A 21,634-nucleotide genomic window follows, 5' to 3' on the forward strand; every position below is an offset into this window, starting at 1 on the left:
AATTGGTCCAGCCATTCTGGAAAGCAATTTGGAATTATGCCCCCAAATCACAAAATTCCATACCTTTTGACTCAATTATCCCCCTACTATACCTATATATTAATGAGATCAAAGAAAGAGGAAAATGACCCATGTGTATATATAAATATTTGTAGCAACCCTTTTTTGAAGTGGTAAAAAGATAGAAACTAAAGTAGTAAGTACCTATTGAAGAATGGCTAAACAAATTTTGATATATGAATATAATGGAACATTATTATACCGTAAGAAACAATAAAATGGGCACTTTCAGAGGTAACTGGCATGGCCTTTATGAAATGATAGAGTGAAGTGAAGAAAACTATAACAAAGTCTCTAGTGTAGCAAGCTGGAAATAGGAACATGATGGAGACTGCAAGCTCCTCTCACATTGACTTCTTCCCAAAGTCTTTTCCTTCAGCAATCTAAAGTGGGGTTTGACATCATCCATTTCTCTTAAAGCTAGAAGCCAGAAAGACCCAAAGTGACTACAGAACCCCAAGAAACTGAAGAGATTCAAAGAGATTGAGAAGACTCTCCTCTACAATTCCACCTCATTCCTTACACAGGTGCAGGGCATTGATCACCACCAACAAAGACAGAGTCCCACACTAATGAATTTTAAGACTTGGGTTACAAGAGTATTAAGGAGAGGCAGCTAGTCAGTGAAGTGGATGAAGCACTGGCCCTGAATTCAGGAGGATCTGAGTTCAAATCTGGCCTCAGACACTTGACACTTACTAGCTGTGTGACCTTGGGCAAGTCACTAAACCCCAATTTCCTCACCAAAAAACAAAACAAAACAAAAAGACAGTGAGGAGAGAGGAAATGGAGGCACTAATCATAGATGGCTTTTCTACAGGAGGTTAGTCATGAAAAGGAAGAAGATTTAGGATGATAGTAAGAAGGGAGTGATGAATCAAGTGAAGGTATTTTAAGGATCTGGGAGATGTGGGTGTTTTTGTAGGCAATAGGAATGCAGCCTATAAACAGGGAGAGATTGAAGATCAGTGAGAGAGCAGCAAGGATAGAGGAGTCAATCTGCAGGAGAAGACAGGACAGAATGATATCACTAATACAAGGAGAAAGGCCATCTCTTTATGTAAGACAAAGTGAAGAAGATGGTGGGAAAAGGTATCTGAGTGATTTGAGAAGAGGAAGAAAGAAATTTTCAGCTTGAGAGCATAGGAAGTAAGAAGCTCTAAGATATTTAAGGAGAAGGAAAAAAGGTCTGGAAAATCTGATTGATTAGGGAGCTATATAAGAATTGCCTTGCTGAAATTGAGTCAATTGAGATTATGTAATTTGTACATTGTGCATGTAATTTATAGATAATGTAATTTGAAGTGGACCAGGTCTGTACAGTTTAGCAATTGTCCCCAGCTTTGTTCTGCAATACAGAATAGGAGAGAAGGCAGAACATTGGTGGTAGTAATGCAAGTTTTGGTGAGACATATTTGGTAATAGGAGAAAAACAAGGGACTCCTGTGTAGAGGATATTGTAAAGTTGAACAGGTTCATCAAAGGATCAAAATAGGCAACAGAGGGGAGTTTAAGGTGGCAGATCTATTTTTCCCTGATTATGCCAATTATAGGGTGGCTGACCCTCTGAGAGAATATTGAGATACTAAGAAAGAGGGGCCCATACCAATTTGGAAGTAAATAGGTTTTATTAGGGTTAATTGAGGGTGGGGGGGTACTCACAAGACTAGCTCTGAGCAGCAACAGGACAGAATGGTAGATCCCCACAGCACCCTTAGGCCAGGCCAGATATTATATAAAAACAGAACAAAGAAGAAATAGTACCAGGGATGGTCCAGAGTCATGTGCAAGTTTCCCCATGGGATACTTAGAGCTTCTTTTTCTTTTTATATCAACTCAAGGTAGTTTACATGAATTGTGGAATCAAAGGTCACCTTCTCACACTCTGGCTACCCTTGCTTCCTGGATAGGAAGTGAAGCCAAATCAGGGATTGTGGCCTGGGAAAGAACCAAGGTGTGGAATGATTGTAGGTCATTGTGAAGATAAAGAACAGGGATCAGATAAAGGAATTTAAGAGTTCATCAACATGGAAGTGGAACATTTACGAGTGATAGCATGATCAATGAAATGACTATCTCTGCATGTAGTTGAGGTGAAGCAGAGGAATAGATGATAGGATCTGAATTTTCAGAGCTAGAAGTTAGGGTGTTTGAAGGAATATCAATATGTACATACAATATGTATATACATAGTCCCCTAGTATGGTAGTAGGAGTTGGGGAGGAAAGACTGTGAACCAGGAACTAAACTCATTAAGGAAGGAAGTAGAATCCTGAGGGTCAGGAGATAATAGTGACCAGATTCTTAAGTGGGTGATAAATATAGATTGAATGAATAAAATAGGATTTTCCTGAGTGATAGTAGTAGAGCAAAAGTCAGCAAAAGTCCCAAAGTAGCAAAGAGTAGCAAGGAATATTCACTTCCCCTTCACAATTGATGAGTGAATAAAAGTGCAACTAGTATTCGAAAGAGTGGCCAAGGATGCAGTATCATAAGGGGGAAGCTTGGTCTCAGTGAATGAAAGAAGATGGAAAGACTGAAAAAGGAAAAGGTTTAAGATGAAAGCAAGTCTGCTAACTATATAGAGCAGGCATTCCAGAGAGCCAAGTGGAAGAAGTTGGAAGTTCTGAAAAAGAGATTATGGGGAGGAGGAGATTGAGAAGGCTAGGGCAGTAGAGGACTGTGAATGGCATTTGTCTAATGCCAGCCTGGGTTTAGAATTACTGAGATGGGGTGGGAGTATGCTAACCATTGAAGAATGAGTTCAAACAGATTATCAGTGACTTGAAATTAATCCTCAGGGCCTTTACTTTGTCCAAATTTGTGGAACATGGTGATGTTGAGTCTTTTGAGACCCAAGAGGCCCAATTCACAAACAGGCAGGAGCTGACAAAGAACCAATAGGAGTTCAGATAAAAGTCAGAAGCTGGCAATCTGAGGTGGTTCTTGTCTGGGATTAGCCTCTAGGGCCCTGGAGAAACTGGAACAAGACAAAAGTCTGAAGTTCCAGCCCCTAAGTGGCTGACACAGGACACCTTAAGTGAGGAAAACACAGGTAGTCATCTTGGATGGGACTGATGTAGGTAAAGCAGAAGGTGCAGATAAACAGGCTGAATCCTGGAAAGTCCCAGAAGCCAAGACAGAAGTCCAGGCTGTAGACTTCTTTTTTTAAACTTTGCAAATTCCATTTTTATTTGGATTTAGAAGCTTCAGATGAACAAAACTTATACTACATACATATTAGAAGAGCAATTATGACTTTAAACCCTTTTAATATAGAAGTAAGGATTAACCAACCATGACTTAACCAGATCTGAAAAAATTTAGGCTGAAAAGTCATGTATATCAATTTTGAGATTTTATACGGTTTGGGATTTTTTTTCCTCTCTTGAAGGGGAAAGTATGTGTGTGTGTATGTGTAGGAAATGTAAGTAATGGCTTTCAAGCAGTTGACTGAAAATACAGAAACTATTTTAGTCTATTTTCTTACTTCACAAATAAACCCAATTTTAGTCCATATATACTTGCACTTTAAAAATATTACAATGTTATTTAGGCCAACAGATTTTCCACAGCCATACAAACCAGTTTCTAAAAACCACAGGGAAAAAAATATGTGTGGGCTTTTTTAGTCACTTAAATTAGAAATTCTTTTGTTATGAAATTCTAGTCTACAGACTTCAAATTCTATTTCCTAAATTTTTACTGACATTCTCCACAAAAATACATAATTCTAAAATAAATTCAGCTAAAAAAAACAACTTGATTGGGCCCGCTAAGTAAATTTTTACTTCCTAGAAACCTTGATTCTGCAAGTTTGACTTTCAAGAGGAACTTGACACAGTGGAGAGTGGTGCAGCTGAAACTGGGGCAGCTGAGAGCAGTAAGAAGTTTGCAACAATGAACCCTGTGCCCCAGGAGCAGACTTCAACTTTATAAGTTTAAAAATAGGCTACATGGGGCAGCTAGGTGGCACAGTGGATAGAGCACCAACCCTGGAGTCAGGAGGACCTGAGTTCAAATGCAGCCTCAGACACTTAACACTTACTAGCTGTGTGACCCTGGGCAAGTCCCTTAACCCCAATAGCCTCACTAAAAAAGAAAAAAATTGGCTACAACATGAGCAAGAAACAAAAAAGGACCCTTACCATTGACAGCTTCTATGGTGAAAGGGAAAATCAAAACTCAAACTCAGATGAGTTTGTCAAAATGCCTACAAGTGAAGACTCAAATGGCAAGATGATCTTGTCTCAAGACCAAAAAGCCTTCTTTGAAGAACTCAAAAAAGCTTTTAAAAAGCAGAGAGGTAGAAGAAAAAATGGGAAAAGAAGTGAGAGAAATGAGAGTTACACTGCAAAAAGAACCACAAAAATTGACTGAGGAAAACAATTCCTTAAAAAATACAATTGGGGGCAGTTAGGTGGTGCAGTGGATAGAGCACTGGCCCTGGAGTCAGGAGTACCTGAGTTCAAATCCAGCCTCAGACACTTGACACTTACTAGCTGTGTGACCCTGGGCAAGTCACTTAACCCCAATTGCTTCACTTAAAAAAAAATACAATTGGCCAAATAGAGAAAGAGGTGCAAAAGCTTACTGAGGAAAATAATGCCTTAAAAATCAAAATTGGGCAGATGGAAGCTAATAACCCCATGAGACCCCAAGAAGCTGTCGAGCAGAATCAAAAGACTGAAAAAATAGAAGAAAATGTGAAATAACCTAATTGGAAAAACAACTGACCTGGAAAATAGATCCAGGAGAGATAATCTGAGAATTATTAGACTGCCTGAAAGCCATGATCAAGAAAAGAGTCTAGACATCATATTCCAGGAAATTATCAAGGAGAACTGCCCCGACATTGTAGAATCAGAGGATAAAATCATCACTGAAGTAATCCACTGATCACCTCCTGAAAGAGACCCCAAAAGGAACACTTCAAGGAATATTGTAGCCAAACTCCAGAATTATCAGGTGGAGAAAATACTCCAAGCAGTCAGAATGAAACATTTAAATATCATGGAGCCACAGTCAGGATTTCACAGGACCTGGCAGCTTCAACATTAAAGGATCGCAAGGCTTGGAATATGATATTAAGGAAGGCAGAGGAGCTTGGATTACAACCCATAATCAATTACCCAGCAAAATTGAGCATTCTTGGGTATCAGCTATGTGGCACAGTGGATTAAACACCCGCTGTGGATTCTGGAGTACCCAGGTTCAAATCTGGCCTTATACACTTGACACTAACTAGCTGTGTGACCCTGGGCAAGTCACTTAACCCCCATTGCCCCGCAAAAAAACCAAAACAAAACCAAAAAAAACCTTATCATTCTCTTTCAAAGGAAAAGATGGACATTCAATGAAATAGGGGACTTCCAAGGCTTCGTAAGAAAAGGACCAGAACTGAACAGAAAATTTGATCTCCAAATACAAGACTCCAGAAAAATATAAAGAGATAGAGAAACCAAGACCCTAAGGAGTGGAAGTTTGCTTGGAGTTGTTGTTGTTCAGTCATGTCTGACTCTTCTTGACTACCTTTGGGGTTTTCTTGGCAAAGATACTGGAGTGCTTTGCCATTTCCTTCTCCAGCTCATTTTACAGATGAAGAAAATGAGGTTATATATCAGATTACCTGCTGTCTAGGGGAGGGGGGAGGGAGGGGAGGGAGGGAGAAAAATCTGAAATTGTAAAGCTTGTATAAACAAAAGTTGAGAACTATCTTTACATGTAACAGAAAAAATAAAATACCTTATATGTAAAATAAAATTAAAAAAAAAAAAAGAAACTGAGGTTAACAGGGTTAAGTGACTCACCCAGGGTCACACAGCTAATAAGTTCCTGGGGCTGGATTTGAACCCATGAAAACGAGTCTTCCTGGTTCCAAGCCCAGTGCTCTATCCATTGTGTTATCTAGGTCCCCCTATGACAGTTTGTGATTTGGAATATTAAAGATGTTATTTAGTTTTGAGTTTTAGCTTTTTACAATTATTGGTTGGGTTTTTTTGTTTGTTTGTTTGTTAGGACATAAAAATGCCATTAATGACTTTAAAAAGGGAGAAACAGTGAACTGATGGGCTATAAAGCTGTACATACCTTTTGACCCAGCAATACCACTATTAGGTCGTTTTCCCAAAGACATCATAAAAATGGGAAAAGGACCCACATGTACAAAAATATTTATAGCTGATCTTTTGGTGGTGGCAAGGAATTGGAAATTAAGGGGATGCCCATCAATTGGGGAATGGCTAAACAAGTTGTGGTATATGAATGTGATGGAATAGAATTGTGCTGTAAGAAACAATGTGCAGGCAGATTTCAGATAAACCTGGAAGGACTTACATGAACTGATGATGAGTGAGATGAGCAGAATCTGGAGAAGATTGTATACAGTATCAACAACATAATGTGTTGGGGCAGCTAGGTGGCACAGTGGATAGAGCACTGGCCCTGGAGTCAGGAGTACATGAGTTCAAATCTGGCCTCAGACACTTAACACTTAGTAGCTGTGTGACCCTAGGCAAGTCACTTAACCCCAATTGCCTCACTAAAAAACAAACAAAAAAACCCAACATAATGTGCTGATCAACTATGATAGATTTGATTCTTCTCAGCAATACAATGGTCCAAGACAGTTCTAATGGACTCATGATGGAAAATTCTTTCCCAATCCAGAAGAAAAAAAAGAACTGTGGAATCTAGGTGCAGATTGAACCATACTATTTCTATTGTTGTTTTTATTTTTTGAGGTTTTTTCCCTTTTGCTGATTCTTCTTTCACAGCATGACTAATGCAGAAAATATGTTTAATGTGATTGTACATATATAACCTATATCAGATTACTTGCTGTCTTGGGGAGGGTGGAGGGAGTGGAGGAAGGGAGAAAAATTTGAAACTAGAAATCTTATAAAAACAAATGTTGAAAACTATCTCTAGATGTAACTGGAAAATAATAAAATAATTTTATGGGAAAAAAAGAGGAACTTGAACTGAAGCTTGGGGAAGTGAGGCTGACTGAAGTCGATACTCCCAGTAGAATGTAAGTTCTCTGAGGGCAGGATCAGTCTCATTTTTGTCTTTGTACCCTCAGCTCCTAGCAGAGAACATGGCAGGTTGTAGACATTTATTAAATGCTTGCTATTGACTGACAAAATGCTAACTAGGGCAAAAGACAGAGGAGTACTGGGCAAAATGAAATAAAGGGCAGCATGTAAGGGAAGGAGAGAATGTTTTAACATCACTTAAGAGGAATTTAGAAAAATAAATAAATAAAAGAAAAAATAAAAGAGGGATTTAGATATGTAATTACATACACACAGAGAGAACTAATGATGATGCCAACCCAACAGGCGTCAGGGGCTATGGAATGGGCAAATGTACTCTTCATGGAGATTTGGGGTGGGGGGGTGGCAGCTCGGTGTCTTAAAATTTTTGTGTCATGCATCCCTCCGACAACCGGGTGCTTCTCTTTTCAGAATGTGGAGGGAGAGTGTTTTTGTTTTGTTTTTTAATTAAAAATTAAAGGAAATGTTACATTTCAGTTTGAGGTTAGTGAAAAATAAGGGTGTCTTTTTTTCCCCCATACAAGTTTATCTAACTTGGATCCGATGCCACGTCAAAAACCCCTGGCTTAGACTCTGACCAAACACTGAGATCTGGGAAAGGGGAAGGAAATCATGTGGAAATTAGCGCAGGAGCACGTGGTCATGCCCGCCTACTCTTCTCTCCCGCCCCGTGGGGCACAGGGCCATTGGAGGCGTAACGGGGCAGGTACACAGCGGTCGACAGCCGGGCGTGCTGCGTGATGACGTCAACAAAATGGCGGCCCCCAGAAGTCTCCGGCTAGTAGCCAGTGGCCGCTGACTTTGAGCCCCAGTGGTGCCCCAGTCACGGTTCCTGTCAGTGGCAGCCTCTGCCCGGCTCTCACCATGCTCCCCTTCGGCCGTTGGGGTCGCCGGGTAGCGGTTCGCCTCAGCAAAAAGCCCCTGCCGCTGTCCCGCTCTTGCGGAGGCCAAGCGGTGCCGCACTACGACGTGGTGGTCATTGGCGGGGGGCATGCAGGGACGGAGGCGGCGGCAGCGGCGGCTCGCTGTGGCTCGCAGACTCTGCTGCTCACGCACCGCGTGGACACTATCGGTGAGAACACATGCAGCGGGATCGGAGCCGGGACTGGGATGGAGGGACCCCGAGTGCGCCTGCGCCCTTCTCCTACTCTCTTCCTCCCCTGCCGCACCGCAGATTCCTCCTGCTTTCCGCGGCTTCCGGGAGGATGCGAGAGAGGAAAGGGGTCGCAGGAAGTTAGGTCTGTTGTTGAATTAGTCTTGAAGAGTCGACTGCCGTCGTTTGTACATCCTGAGGGAAAGGGAAGGGAATTAGCCACTTTCTCTTTAATTTTGAGCAAGCTTCTTAACCTTTCTGGGACTGTTTTCCCCGTGAGTAAAACGAGGGTTGGATGAGATGACTTTTCCAATCTTTAAATTGGGGATTCTTTACCATTTTTGTGTCCTGGTGTGTACACATTTACAGTCTGGTAAAGCTCATGGACACCTTTTCAGAATGTTGTTTTTTGTTTTTTGTGAGGTATTTGGGGTTAAGTGACTTGCCCAGGGTCACACAGCTAGTAAGTGTCAAGTGTCTGAGGCCGCATTTGAATTCAGGTCCTCCTGAATCCAGGGCCGGTGCTCTATCCACTGCACCACCTAGATGCCCCTAGAATGTTTTTAAACACATAAAATAATTACGCAAAATGACAAAGAAAATCAGTTATATTGAAAATACAGTTGTCCGATTTTTTTTTTTTAGCAAACAAGTTCAAGCATCCCAAGTGAAGAACCCTTGAAAGTCTTTCCTAAGGTGCCTCCCACTCCCCAGCAATGAAGCCCTTCCCGACCCCTAGAGGAGGAAAGTCTGATCTCTCCCATTCACTGATAGCACTTTGGATCACTCATCTGCACTTATTCTAATTTGCATTAAAGCTTGTAATCTTATTATAATATACAGTTGTCTTCTCTGTTATAATTACTTGTGCCTCAACTCCACCCCTACTAGATTGTAAAATCCTTGAGTGCAGAACTGTGTTTTATGTCATTTTGTATCCCCACTGCCTAGCATAATTCTTTGCACATAGTTGTTAATAAACATTTGCTAGATTGAATTTTATGAAATCTTTCTAGAGTATCTAGTATTTTAATATCTAGTCTTTTTTGCTTATTTATTAGCTCAGTCATAGTTTGATTTGTTTATATATATTTATATTTATATCATTTATGTGTTTATTTTTAATTTATTGATAAATCTATTTATACTAGTATCCAGTATTTTATCTAGGGTATCTAGAGATGTAAAGCTGTCATTTACACATCTTATATTGAATCTTTATGTTGTACTTAGCATTTAACAGTTAAAATAGGCATGTAATTTGCAAAGAGACTTGGATGCCTGAAGAAAAAGCAGCCAAAGTAAAGAAAAACTCTTGTGACTCTCCATGAAACTCTGAAAGTATCCAAGAATCAGTTGATTATTTGATTGGTTGTGCTGTAACATCACTACTGAGGACTGAAGAATCAATTCAACATTTCTTTGATGGAGAGGATGAATCACAAAAATCTAGGGATAACAGATATAATATTGAATCATTGGTGTGATGTGGCTGCCAGAAAAGCTAATATCTTAAACTGCTTAAAGAGAGACGTAGCTTATAGAAACAGAGAACTGATTTCCTATATTCTACCCTGCTCAAACTATTTGAAGTGATATATTTACTTCACTAATAATCTGGGAAATGTCCAGAGGAAGGCAGCCAGGTTATTGAAGCTTCTTGAGTGCATGTCACATGAGATTCAGTTGAAGGAACCAGAGTCATTAAACCTTTAGAAGATAAGATTGGGAGGAGGGAGGGGATAAGGTGACAGTGTTCATGTATTTGAAAGCTATCATTTAGAAAAGGGATTAGACGACTTCTGTTTGACCCAAGCTTAGAATCATGAGCAGTGAGTAGACATTACAAAGAGGCAATTTTAGGCTTTTGTGAGGGGGAAAAAAATGCCTAACAATTAAAGTTGTCCAAAAGTTGAATGAGCTACCTTGGGAGGTATTGAGTCCCTCACGGGTGATTTTCAAGCAGAGACTAAAAGGAATACTTGTTAAGTATGTTATAGTGGGGCTTCTTTTTTTCAGTATGGGTTAAATTGGATGGAAGTTAACAGGTCTTAGTTGATGGATTTTTTTTTTTTTGGTGGGGCAGTGAGGATTAAGTGACTTGCCCAAAGTCACACAGCCAGTAAGTGTCAAGTGTATGAGGCCGGATTTAAACTCAGGTCGTCCTGAATCCTGGGCCAGTGCTTTATCCACTGCACCATCTAGGTGCCCTGGATTTTTTTTTTTTATTGGATTTTCCTCCTTGTTCTCCTGGGTGTTTGTTTTATAATGTGTCCATTCCCTTCACTACGTACTTCCTCCTGGCTTTCCCACTAGTACTGTATGCAGTAGCTGTTCAGTGCCCAGGCATTGCCACCACCAACTAGAGAGACCTGAATTAGAAATTATCCCAGGGTTTTCATTGAGAAAAATTTGTAGCAGATATCTTCTGCATGGAACAGACTGGTCCAGCTATATTGAAGTATGAGAAACAAATAAAAGGGTCAGAGGACAAAGGTACACTAGGAGATTCGTAGTCAAACACACCAAGTCCCAGACAGTTGGTGTAGTTCATGAACCACTTCAGATTCTTGGATGGAATACCATTTGAATATCTTACCACAGAATATCTTCCTCATAATTGGACTAATTATTTTGTGAATTATCAGTGCAATTATTCTTTCTTCCTCCTTTCCATCTCAGGTATACCTTGATTGCATTAAATTAGTTTTTAAAGTTTTGTAAATAACTTGAATTGTTACAATATAATTATGTATAAATTTGGGTTGTAAATACAGTAGAAAGAACTTTGAGCCTGGATTCAAATCCCACCTCTGAAACTTAACACTGTATTACTTGAGGCAAGTCATTTGATCTCCCAGAGCTTCAGTTTCCTTATCAATGAAGTGGAAGGAGGTAAGTTAGAAAGTTGTAAGGTTCCTTTCAGTTCTATATCAGTTTTGATAATCACTAGACTCATATGAATTGTTAAGAAGTCATTGTCGGGGCAGCTAGGTGGCACAGTGGATAGAGCACCGGCCCTGGAGTCAGGAGTACCTGAGTGCAAATCCGGCCTCAGACACTTAACACTTACTAGCTGTGTGACCCTGGGCAAGTCACTTAATCCCAATTGCCTCACTAAAAATAAAAATTAAATTAAAAAAAGGAAGAAACATCAATAAACAAAAACAAGAAAAAAAGTTTGACTAAATATGAGACATAGTAGTTATTTAGTTTTTCATATGTTGTTGAACTGGTTTTCATTTGCATTTCATGGTGATGATTACAAAGGTAATTTTATTTTGTTTTGGTATGTTCTTTTCTCAGGTCAGATGTCATGCAATCCCTCCTTTGGAGGCATAGGGAAAGGGCATTTGATGAGGGAGGTGGATGCTCTGGATGGTCTGTGTTCTCGGATCTGTGATCAGTCTGGTATACATTATAAAGTACTGAACCGGCGTAAGGGCCCAGCTGTATGGGGTCTCCGAGCTCAGATTGATAGGAAACTTTATAAGCAAAAGATGCAGGTGAGAATTAAATTAATACATTTGGCATTGTTGACTAACCCTCTCTTCCTGGATGCCCTTTCTCTCCTCTGGGTGTTTGTGACATTGCTCTCTCCTGGTTCTTCTGTCACCTATTTCACAATCCCTCAGTCTCTTTTGATGGTGCACCATCTATATCACACTTCGTAACTGTGGGTGTATCCTAGCACCCTGCCTTGGGCCCTCTTCTATTCTTGTAGTTTCTCACTTGGTAATCTCATCAGCTCCTGTAGTTTTAATTATCATCTCCATGAATATGACTCCTAAATCAATATATCCAATCCTAGTCTCTCTCCCAAGTTCCAGCGATACATTCCTGACTGCCTCTTGGTTATTTCAAACTCTTAGGCTTCTCTTAGGCTTCCCAAATTCAAAGTGTAAAACTGATAATGTCTTTCCCATCACCCCTCACCCAATAATACTTCCTTTCAAACTGACCCATTTCTGTCAAGAACAGTACCGTTCTTCTATTCAGCCAGGGTCATGTTATCCTTGATTCCTGACTCTCCTTCACCCCCCATATCCAGACAGTTGACAAATCTTAAGGTTTTTACCTCTACAATATCTGTTACATACATCCTCTTCTCTCTACTCATAACCATCACCCTTGTTTGGGCCCCTAGCACCTCTTACCTAGCCTTTTGGATTAGCCTTCTAATAGGTCTCTCTGCCTCAAGTCTCTCCCTTCTCCAATTCATCTTTTTTTATTGTTGGTGGTGAGGCAGTGAGGGTTAAGTGATTTGCCCAGGGTCACACAGCTAGTAAGTGTCAAGTGTCTGAGGCCAGATTTGAACTCAGGTCCTCCTGAATCTAGGGCTGGTGCTTTATCCAGTGAGCAACCTAGCTGCCCCTCCAATTCATCTTGCATCAATCTGCTAAAGTAATTTTTCTGAAGTTCAGTATATTGTAAAGGAGATTATTGTACTGTCACTCCCCTACCCCAATAAACTCCAGAAGCTACCCATTACCTCAAGGATAGAGTATCTACTACTTTGATTTAGCTTTTTTTTTTTCTTTCTTTCTTTTTTTTTTTTTTTTGGTGAGGCAGTTGGGGTTAAGTGATTTGCCCAGGATCACACAGCTAGTAAGTGTTAAGTTTCTGAGGCCGAATTTGAACTCAGGTCCTCCTGAATCCAGGGCTGGTGCTCTATCTACTGCGCCATCTGGCTGCCCCAGTTTAGCTTGTAAAACCCTTTACTAACCTGTCCTCCAACCAATCTTTCCAACCTTATCATACATTACTCCCCTTCCTGCACTTTATTGTCTAGCCAAACTGACCTCATTATTGTTCCTTTCGCACATTTTTCTGCCATTGCACTAGCTGACCTTCATACCTTGAATATACTCCCACCTCTCCTCTGCCTCACAGAATCCCTTATTCCTCAAAAACTCTGGTCAATTTATACTTCCTACATGAAGCCTTACCTACTTCATGTAGAACAGTTAATGACCCTTCCCCCAACCCCCAAAAAACTCCACAAATTTACCTTGCATTTATTTTGCCTATCCTTGTTTCTGTACATGTTGTCACCTTAATAAAATGTCAGCTTACTTAGGTCAGGAGCTGTTTCATTTTGTCTTTATATTCCTAATGCCTGGAATACAGTAATTAGACTAATAAATTCTTATGGGAAGGGGGCAGCTAGGTGGCGCAGTGGATAAAGCACCAACCCAGGATTCAGGAGTACCTGAGTTCAAATCTGGCCTCAGACACTTGACACTCACTAGCTGTGTGACCCTGGGCAAGTCACTTAACCCCCATTGCCTTGCAAAAAAAAGAAAGACATGTATAAAATTCTTATGGGAAAACAAAATAAAACAAAAACAATAAATTCGTATAGATTTATAAAGGAAAAATGAAAATGTGGGAATCATTAATTGGCTGGGAAACAATTTGACTAAAATTTCTCAATCATTTCTGTTGGTAGGAGGAAATCTTGGCCACACCTCGGCTAACTGTTCAAGAGACAGCCGTAGAAGATCTTCTTCTTATGGAACCAGACTCAGACCATCCTGGAAAATGTCGTGTCAGTGGTGTTGTGTTAGGTATATGTTGGATATAGGATATATGATGGCATCTATTTTTTTTTCTTTTCTTTTCTTTTCTTTTTTTTTTTGGTGAGGCAGTTGGGTTTAAGTGACTTGCCCAGGGTCACACAGCTAGTAAGTGTTAAGTGTCTGAGCCGGATTTGAACTCAGGTCCTCCTGAATCCAGGGCTGGTGCTCTATCTACTGCGCCATCTAGCTGCCCCTGCCCCTCTATTTTTAAAGTGACACGTTTTTGTGGTCATTTTTTATTGTTGTTTGGTGGGGTTTTTTGTTTGTTTGGTGGGTTTTTTGGTTTTTTTAGTGAGGCAGTTGGGGTTAAGTGACTTGGCCAGGGTCACACAGCTAGCGTCAAGTGTCTGAGGCCGGACTTGAACTCAGGTAGCTCCTGAATCCAGGGCCGGTGCTTTATCCACTGCGCCACCTAGCCACCCCTCAGAATGATGTTTTAAAAATAATTTTAGTTAGATGTCAGTGAAAATAAAGATGTGATTTTTTTTTTCCCCATCCAAGTTCAAAGACCCCCTGAAATCTATCCACAGAATCCTTGTTTATCTGTAGACACCAAGTTTGAAACCCCACCTAGGAAGTTTGGACTTGTTGACAAAGTAAAGCCCAGCTTACAAATTCAGTACCAATCTCAAATTTCTAGAGAATGAAATTAATTAAAAGCTTTCCACTAGTCAAATGACTTAGAATGGTCACCACTATTCTAAGTCATTTGACTAGTGGAAAGCTTTTAATTAACAAAACCCAGTTTTGTTCTTTGTAATGACTAGAATAAAAACAGTTGATTTTGTTCTTTTTTTTTTTTTAATTATCCAGAAGATGGAAGCAGAGTGTATGCTGAGAGCGTTATCCTAACTACTGGCACATTTCTGAGAGGAATGATTCTAATGGGATTGGAAACATATCCAGCAGGGCGTCTAGGAGATCAGCCTTCTGTTGGCTTGGCACAGACTCTGGAGAAATTGGGGTTTGTTGTGGGGAGGTTGAAGACAGGGACTCCACCTCGAATTGCCAAAGATTCTATTAATTTTAGCATTCTGAATAAGCAGATGCCTGACAACCCATCTGTACCATTCAGCTTTCTCAGTGAAGCAGTCTGGCTTAAGGTAAGAATTTTCAAAACTCTGATAGTGACTGTAATACATTAGAAACTTTTTGTAGAAATCTTGATAGTTAACTCTAAAGGAAGTCACTTCATATTTGTTTAATATCAGTCCAGATTTCTGGATGCTCTTGTTTTAGGTACAAGCAACAAATCTTTAAAAGGATTTATTTAGGGAAAAAAAGATTAAGCTCCACGCTTCTTAAAATCCTATTCCCTATAGCTTTCTTCATTGTTTCAATTTTTTAAAAAACTTGTACTGTACATTTAAGAGTTGAGAACTTTAAAGTGAATGTTTTAGTTTCTGATCATGACTCCAATTATGTGACTGTGGACAAGCCACTTTCTCTTTAAAATAAAGGAATTAATGCAGTTAATGCTTTTATTCTTCATAGATTTTAATATCAGTTAAAATCTTACATATATTGTTTAATGTGATTATACATATATAACCTATATCGAATTTCTTGCTGTCTTGGGGAGGGGGATGGAAGGGAAGGGAGGGAGAAAAATTTGAAACTAGAAATCTTATAAAAACAAATGTTGAAAACTATCTCTACATGTAACTGGAAAATAATAAAATACTTTTATGGAAAAAAATTTATGCAAGAACAAAAAAGAATCTTACATATATGTGTGTGTGTGTGTATGTGTATATATGTATATATGTATGTATGTATATAAAATCCCATAATTCATGATTTAATTAAAGAAAAACTAAAGATTCAAAGTAATTGTGTAACAAATATGATGGGTTTTTTTTATAGCCAGAAGACCAGCTACCATGTTACTTAACCCATACCAACTCAAGAGTAGAACAAATTGTTAATGAGAACATTCATCTTAACACTCATGTGAAGGAAACTGTCAAAGGACCACGGTAAGAATAGACTGTTCTGAGAATGTGCTGAAGAATGTATTTTTTTAAGAATACAGAATTTCACTTAAACAAATGAAAAAAAAAAAGAATTGAGTGAAGCCAGGCAGTGACCACAAGTGGGAGCAAACAAAAGCAGTTATACTATGGGGGTGATGAGATGTACAAACCCAGTTCACAACACCTTTCTTCCTCTTCTGTCCCTGGAGACAAGGATCCATTCTCCATAATCTGTCCAACTGCCCACTTTCTGTTTATGTTTTGACTCAGTGGGAGAAAGGAAGAAACATTTGTCCCCTTTCAGTTGTATCCAAAGCATATGACTTTTGGAAGTTTTATGTCTTTGCTTATTATTACTTCTGTGCTATTTTAAAATTTGTGATATTTAAAAATAAAATATCACTTTCCTCCAGTAAAAAAAAAAATACAGAATTTCAGAGTTAAAAGGATTCTCCCTCAGCAGCCATGTAGTTCAGCCCATACTCAAAAAAGTATCCCCTCTTCATCATATCCAGAAAGTGATCACCTGGCTCCTAATTGAAGACCTCCAATGACAGGAAACTTACTGCCATTCCACTGTCAGAATTAATGAATAGGAAGTTTATCCTGACAAGCATAAATTTGGCTTTTTGCAACTTCCGGGTTCTGCCCTCTGGAGTCAGAGAACAATTCTAATTCTTCTTCCAGTCAGTCAACAAATATTTATGAAGCACATACTATGTGCCAGAAACTGTGCTAAGGGCTGGGGGAGTTTAAAATGAATGAATGAATGAATGAATGAATGAATGAATGAATGAATGAATGAATGAATGAATGACAGTACTTGCCCTCAAGGAGCTCACAGTCTAATGGGAGAGACAACAAGTAAATAAATATGTACAAGATAAATAGGAAATAATTAAAAGAGGGAAGGCACTAGAATTAAGAGGGGTAGGGAAAAGCTTCCTATAGAAGATGAGATTTTAGCTGGGACTTGAAGTAAGCTGGAAGGAGGGAGATTCCAGGCAGAAGGAAAAAATGTCCAGACCCTAGAGATGGAATATTTTGTTCTTGGAACAAAGAGCCTAGTGTCACTGGAATCCAGTAGGGAATAAGTTTTAAGGACATTAGACAAGGGGGAGGGTGGGAAGGGAGACTGGAGCAAGGTTATGAAGGGCTTTGAATGTCAAAAACTATTTTGTATTTGATCCTGGAGGTGATAGAGAATTTATTGAATAGGGGGATGGCATGGTTGGACCATGTCTTCCTTTTGATAACCCTTTAAATACTTGGAATACATGTCTCTGCCCTCTCCACCCACAACTCTCAAGTCTTCTCTTTTCCAGGATAAATAAATACTTCTAGTTCTTTCAACTGGTCCTAATATGGCTTGGGATTAAGACCCTTCACCATCCTGGGCATCCTCAATTTTGTCAATGTAGTACCTAGAAGTGGACATGATATCGCAAATATGGTCTGACTAGGACAGAGTACAGTTGGATTATATCTCTTCCTTATTCTTAGATGTTATGCTTATCATTAGTTAATGTTTCATATTATCTTTTTGGCTGCAGTATTATACTGTTAAATTATATTTAGCTTTCATTCTACTCTAGCTCTTTTTTGAGACACATTTGCTATTGAATCAAGCCAGTCCTATATTGTATTTGTAACCAAGTAACCAAGTATATTGTATTTGAAACCAAGTATAATGTTGAATTGATTATGTTTTCAAAGAAGCAAGAGTAGCTAAGTGGCGCAGTGGATAGAGCACTGGCTCTGGAGTCAGGAGGACCTGAGTTCAAGTCAGGCCTCAGACACTTAACACTTACTAGCTGTGTAACCCTGGGCAAGTCACTTAACCCCAATTACCTCACCAAAAAAAAAAAATAGTATAAAAAAAGAAAAGCAAGATGCATATGATACCTGCAATTTGATGTATAGTCCTCTTTTTTTTTCTTATAGAAATGCCCATTTTATTTGAGGTTCATTGTAATCCTTTACATCATCTTTTTAAATTCAGCCTAACAAGATAACAATAGCAAAAGCTAGCATTTACATAGCACTTTGAGATTTGCAAAGTGTTTTACATGTTATCTTACTTGGTCCTCACAACAACCCTATATAAGGTAGATACTATTGTAATCCCCATTTTATGGATGAAGAAACTGAGGCAAATAGCATTGAAAAGATTTTCTCAGTATCACATAGCTAGTATCTGAGCATAATTTGAATTCAAGTCTTCCTAACTCCAAATCTAGTACTCTATCCACTGAGCCTCCTATCTTCCATAGGATCTTTTTGGAGCCTGGATTTGTCATCCATTTTTTTTTCTTTTTCTTTCTTTTCTTTTTTTTTTTGTGAGGCAATTGGGGTTAAGTGACTTGCCCAGGGTCACACAGCTAGTAAGTGTTAAGTGTCTGAGGCCGGATCTGAACTCAGGTACTCCAGACTCCAGGGCCCGTGCTCCATCCACTGCACCACCTAGCTGCCCCTGTCATCCATTTTTCATCCCCCTTCCCAGATTTGTATCATCTGAAAATTTAATAAGCTTGCCATCTATGCCTTTATCCAAGTCACTATTGAAAATGTTATACAGCACAGCATCAGGACCAAAAACTAATGTTTTGAGGATATTTTATTGGAAAATTCCTTCCAAGTGGACATTGAACCATTATATTCTTTGAATTTAGCCATTCAACCAGTTCTGAATCTGTATAAGTGTGCTATTGTCTAATTTCTCCACCTTTTTCAAAAGATTAACCTGAAATACTTGTCAAGTGCTTTGCTAAAATCTAGGTAAACTATATCTTTACAGCATTCCTCTGATCTACTAGGTTAGTAACCCTCTAAAAATAAAGTTAGTCTGGCCTGACTGCTTCTAAATGAAGCCATACTAGGCCTTTTTTATTGCTTTTTCCCTTTTCCAATTAACCAATTCCCAATTTATTGAATCTTCTTTTGATGTTATTGTTAACCTTGGTTTTTCCTTCATTTGTTTCAAATTTTCTATTGACAGATACTGTCCTTCAATTGAGTCAAAGGTTTTACGTTTTCCAAACCGTATACATCAAGTTTGGTTGGAACCAGAAGGAATGGATTCTGATCTCATCTATCCACAAGGGCTTTCTATGACACTGCCACCTAATGTGCAAGAACAGCTGATCACATCTATCAGAGGCTTGGAAAAAGCCAAGATTGTACAGCCAGGTAATATGTTATATTTGTTCTTCTGCGCAAGCTTAGCACTACTTTACCTTCTAGCGAATCAGTCAGCGAATATTTTTTAAGCATCCATTATCTGCTATAGGCAGTGGGGATTCACAAGTACTAAGTGAAACAATCCCTGTTCTCAAGGAGTTTAAATTATAACAGGGGAGACAATAAATACATATACAAGTATATGCAGAAAAAAAAATAAAGAAAATAAATACCAGGCAGTTTAGGAGGGGAAGATACAAGCAATGGAGTGTGGGGTCAGAGAAGGCTTTATGTAGAAGATGATATTTGAGTTGTGTCTTGAATGAAAAGAATGAATCCAGGTGTCAACAGACCAGAACCGTCTAGAGATAGGAGAGTCAGGAATCAAAGAGAAATTTAGTTTTCAAAGTGAAGAAAATGGTTTGCAAGCAAGGACACATTTGCCAGCCCCACCCCCACCCCAGTGGGGAGGCCCAAGGCAGTGTGGGGAGATTTCAGTATTTGTACTAGTGGCTGTCCAGTGAACTGTAGCCCTTACAATGAAGGGTAACAGCAGGAATGTGACAAGGACTTTCAAGTTTGTCCTATGCTTGTCCAGCTCAGAGAACACCTGGTGAATTATGTGATTTTGCCAGAGGTTAATATCATCTAGAGAGTGATCACAAAGGATTGTTGTCTTGCCAAGCTCAGGGCACAGCTTCCTGCTGGGCTTTAGTTCTGGAAAACAAGGGGGTCTCCTAATATTTTGTCACCAGCATAGGGAATAGTCATTGTAGAAACCCATAGAAGATGAGTATCATGTGATTGTACACAGTGTCAGCAACATTGTGTGTTGATCAACTATGTTAAATTTGATTTTTCTCAGCAATACAATGGTCCAAGATAGTTCCAAAGGACTCATGATGGAAAATGCTCTCCAAATCCAGAAAAAAAAAGAACTGTGGAATCTAGATGCAGATTGAACCATACTATTTCTATTGTTTTTATTGTTGTTTTTCTTTTTTGAGGTTTTTCATTTTTTCTCTGATTCTTCTTTCACAGCATGACTAATGCAGAAATATGTTTAATGTGATTGTACATATATAACCTATATCAGATTACTTGTTGTCTTGGGGAGAGAAGAGGAAGGGAGAAAAATTTGAAACTAGAAATCTTATAAAAACAAATGTTGAAAACTTAAAAAAAAAAAGTATCACGTGAGAGGATCAGAAAACAGGAGTGATATACAATGAGGCCAGAAGTTTAGGTTGGCACAAGGTTTAAAAGCTCAACTAAGGAGTTCATATTTTATCCTAGAGGCAATAGGGAGCCAGTGGAACTTAGTGAGAGGGGAGTAACATGGAAGAAAATCATTTCGGCAGCGGGGTATAGGGTGGCCTAGAGTAGGAGAGACTTGTGGCAAAAAGACCAGTTAGGATGCCATTACAACGCTTTAGGCAGGAGGTAATGAAGATTTGAACTAAGGGGGTGGATGTGTGAGTATAGAGAAGAGGTCGTAGTTTATATCACTGCTTACAGTCTGGGAATACAAAATCTAAACACCAAACTATGGCCATAAAAATACTCTGTCTTATACACATATATAACTTATATTGAATTGCTTGTTTTCTTTTTCTTTTTTTTTCAGTGAGGCAATTGGGGTTAAGTGACTTGCCCAGGGTCACACAGCTAGTAAGTGTTAAGTGTCTGAGGCCGGATTTGAACTCAGGTACTCCTGACTCCAGGGCCAGTGCTCTATCCACTGCGCCACCTAGCTGCCCCTAATTGCTTGTTTTCTTAAGGGGGGATGGGGAGGGAGGGAGGAAGAGAATTTGGAACACAAAGTTTTAAAAATCGATGTTAAAGGGGGCAGCTAGGTGGCGCAGTGGATAAAGCACTGGCCCTGGAGTCAGGAGTACCTGAGTTCAAATCCGGCCTCAGACACTTAACACTTACTAGCTGTGTGACCCTGGGCAAGTCACTTAACCCCAATTGCCTTACCGAAAAAAAAAACAAAACAAAAAACAAAAAAAAATCGGTGTTAAAAATTGTTTTTACATGTAATTTGGGAAAATAATAAAATTCTAAATAAATGGGGGGGGGGAGGTAACCAAAAAAAAGTACTGTCTTATTTATTGAGTAAATCATAACAATTTTCCTTGTGCCATTTCTACTCTCATGAAAATCTAGGTGACATTACCTTATCCTTGTTGCTTATTCTTTGGATAGGTTATGGTGTTCAGTATGATTATTTGGACCCCCGTCAGATCACTCCTTCTCTTGAGACTCATTTGGTTCAGCGGCTTTTCTTTGCTGGACAAATAAATGGTACCACTGGTTATGAAGAAGCAGCCGCCCAAGTAAGTGAATATATGTGGAATGGAATGGGTCAGCATTTGTAGGATCATAGATTTATTGTAGGAGGGAACTTTAGAATAAATCAAGTCCAGCCTCCCTTATTTTATAGATGAGGAAATTAAGGCCTAATGAGGTTAAACTTGCATGGGTCACACATAGTTAGTATCTGAGGTGGGGTTTAAACTCAAGTTCTGATTCATTAAGGGCATACAGTGTTTGTTGCATTAAGCTTAAGGATAAAAATAGAAAAGCAAGCAAGGTTGTCCCTGCTCTCAAGGAGCTCACATTCTAATTAGGGAGGAAACATACACAACAGTTGAGCTTCAGGTCATATGGAAAGGCCTAATG

General features: G+C 39.3%; 1 protein-coding gene across 5 annotated transcripts in view; it reads left to right on the forward strand.

Annotated features, from left to right (window-relative positions):
• Nucleotides 1-7,834: 7,834 nt before the first annotated feature.
• Nucleotides 7,835-21,634, forward strand: part of MTO1 (mitochondrial tRNA translation optimization 1) — a 36,713-nt gene continuing 22,913 nt past the window's right edge. The window contains exons 1-7 of one of the 5 annotated variants that reach the window (XR_006352777.1): nucleotides 7,835-8,190; nucleotides 11,518-11,717; nucleotides 13,664-13,781; nucleotides 14,607-14,896; nucleotides 15,660-15,772; nucleotides 18,768-18,958; nucleotides 21,158-21,288. Coding sequence is in view for 4 of the 5 variants with exons in the window: in XM_043963619.1 (XP_043819554.1) it covers nucleotides 7,983-8,190; nucleotides 11,518-11,717; nucleotides 13,664-13,781; nucleotides 14,607-14,896; nucleotides 15,660-15,772; nucleotides 18,768-18,958; nucleotides 21,158-21,288 (1,251 nt within the window). In the remaining variant the exon portion in view is untranslated. Of the gene's footprint in view, nucleotides 8,191-8,246; nucleotides 8,357-8,386; nucleotides 8,487-11,517; nucleotides 11,718-13,663; nucleotides 13,782-14,606; nucleotides 14,897-15,659; nucleotides 15,773-18,767; nucleotides 18,959-21,157; nucleotides 21,289-21,634 lie in introns of those variants that run through there. The other 4 variants (XM_043963619.1, XM_043963621.1, XM_043963620.1 and 1 more) reach the window with 4 other exon arrangements.

The sequence above is a fragment of the Dromiciops gliroides genome, chromosome 4 (assembly GCF_019393635.1).
Source record: "Dromiciops gliroides isolate mDroGli1 chromosome 4, mDroGli1.pri, whole genome shotgun sequence".
Lineage (NCBI taxonomy): Eukaryota > Metazoa > Chordata > Mammalia > Microbiotheria > Microbiotheriidae > Dromiciops > Dromiciops gliroides.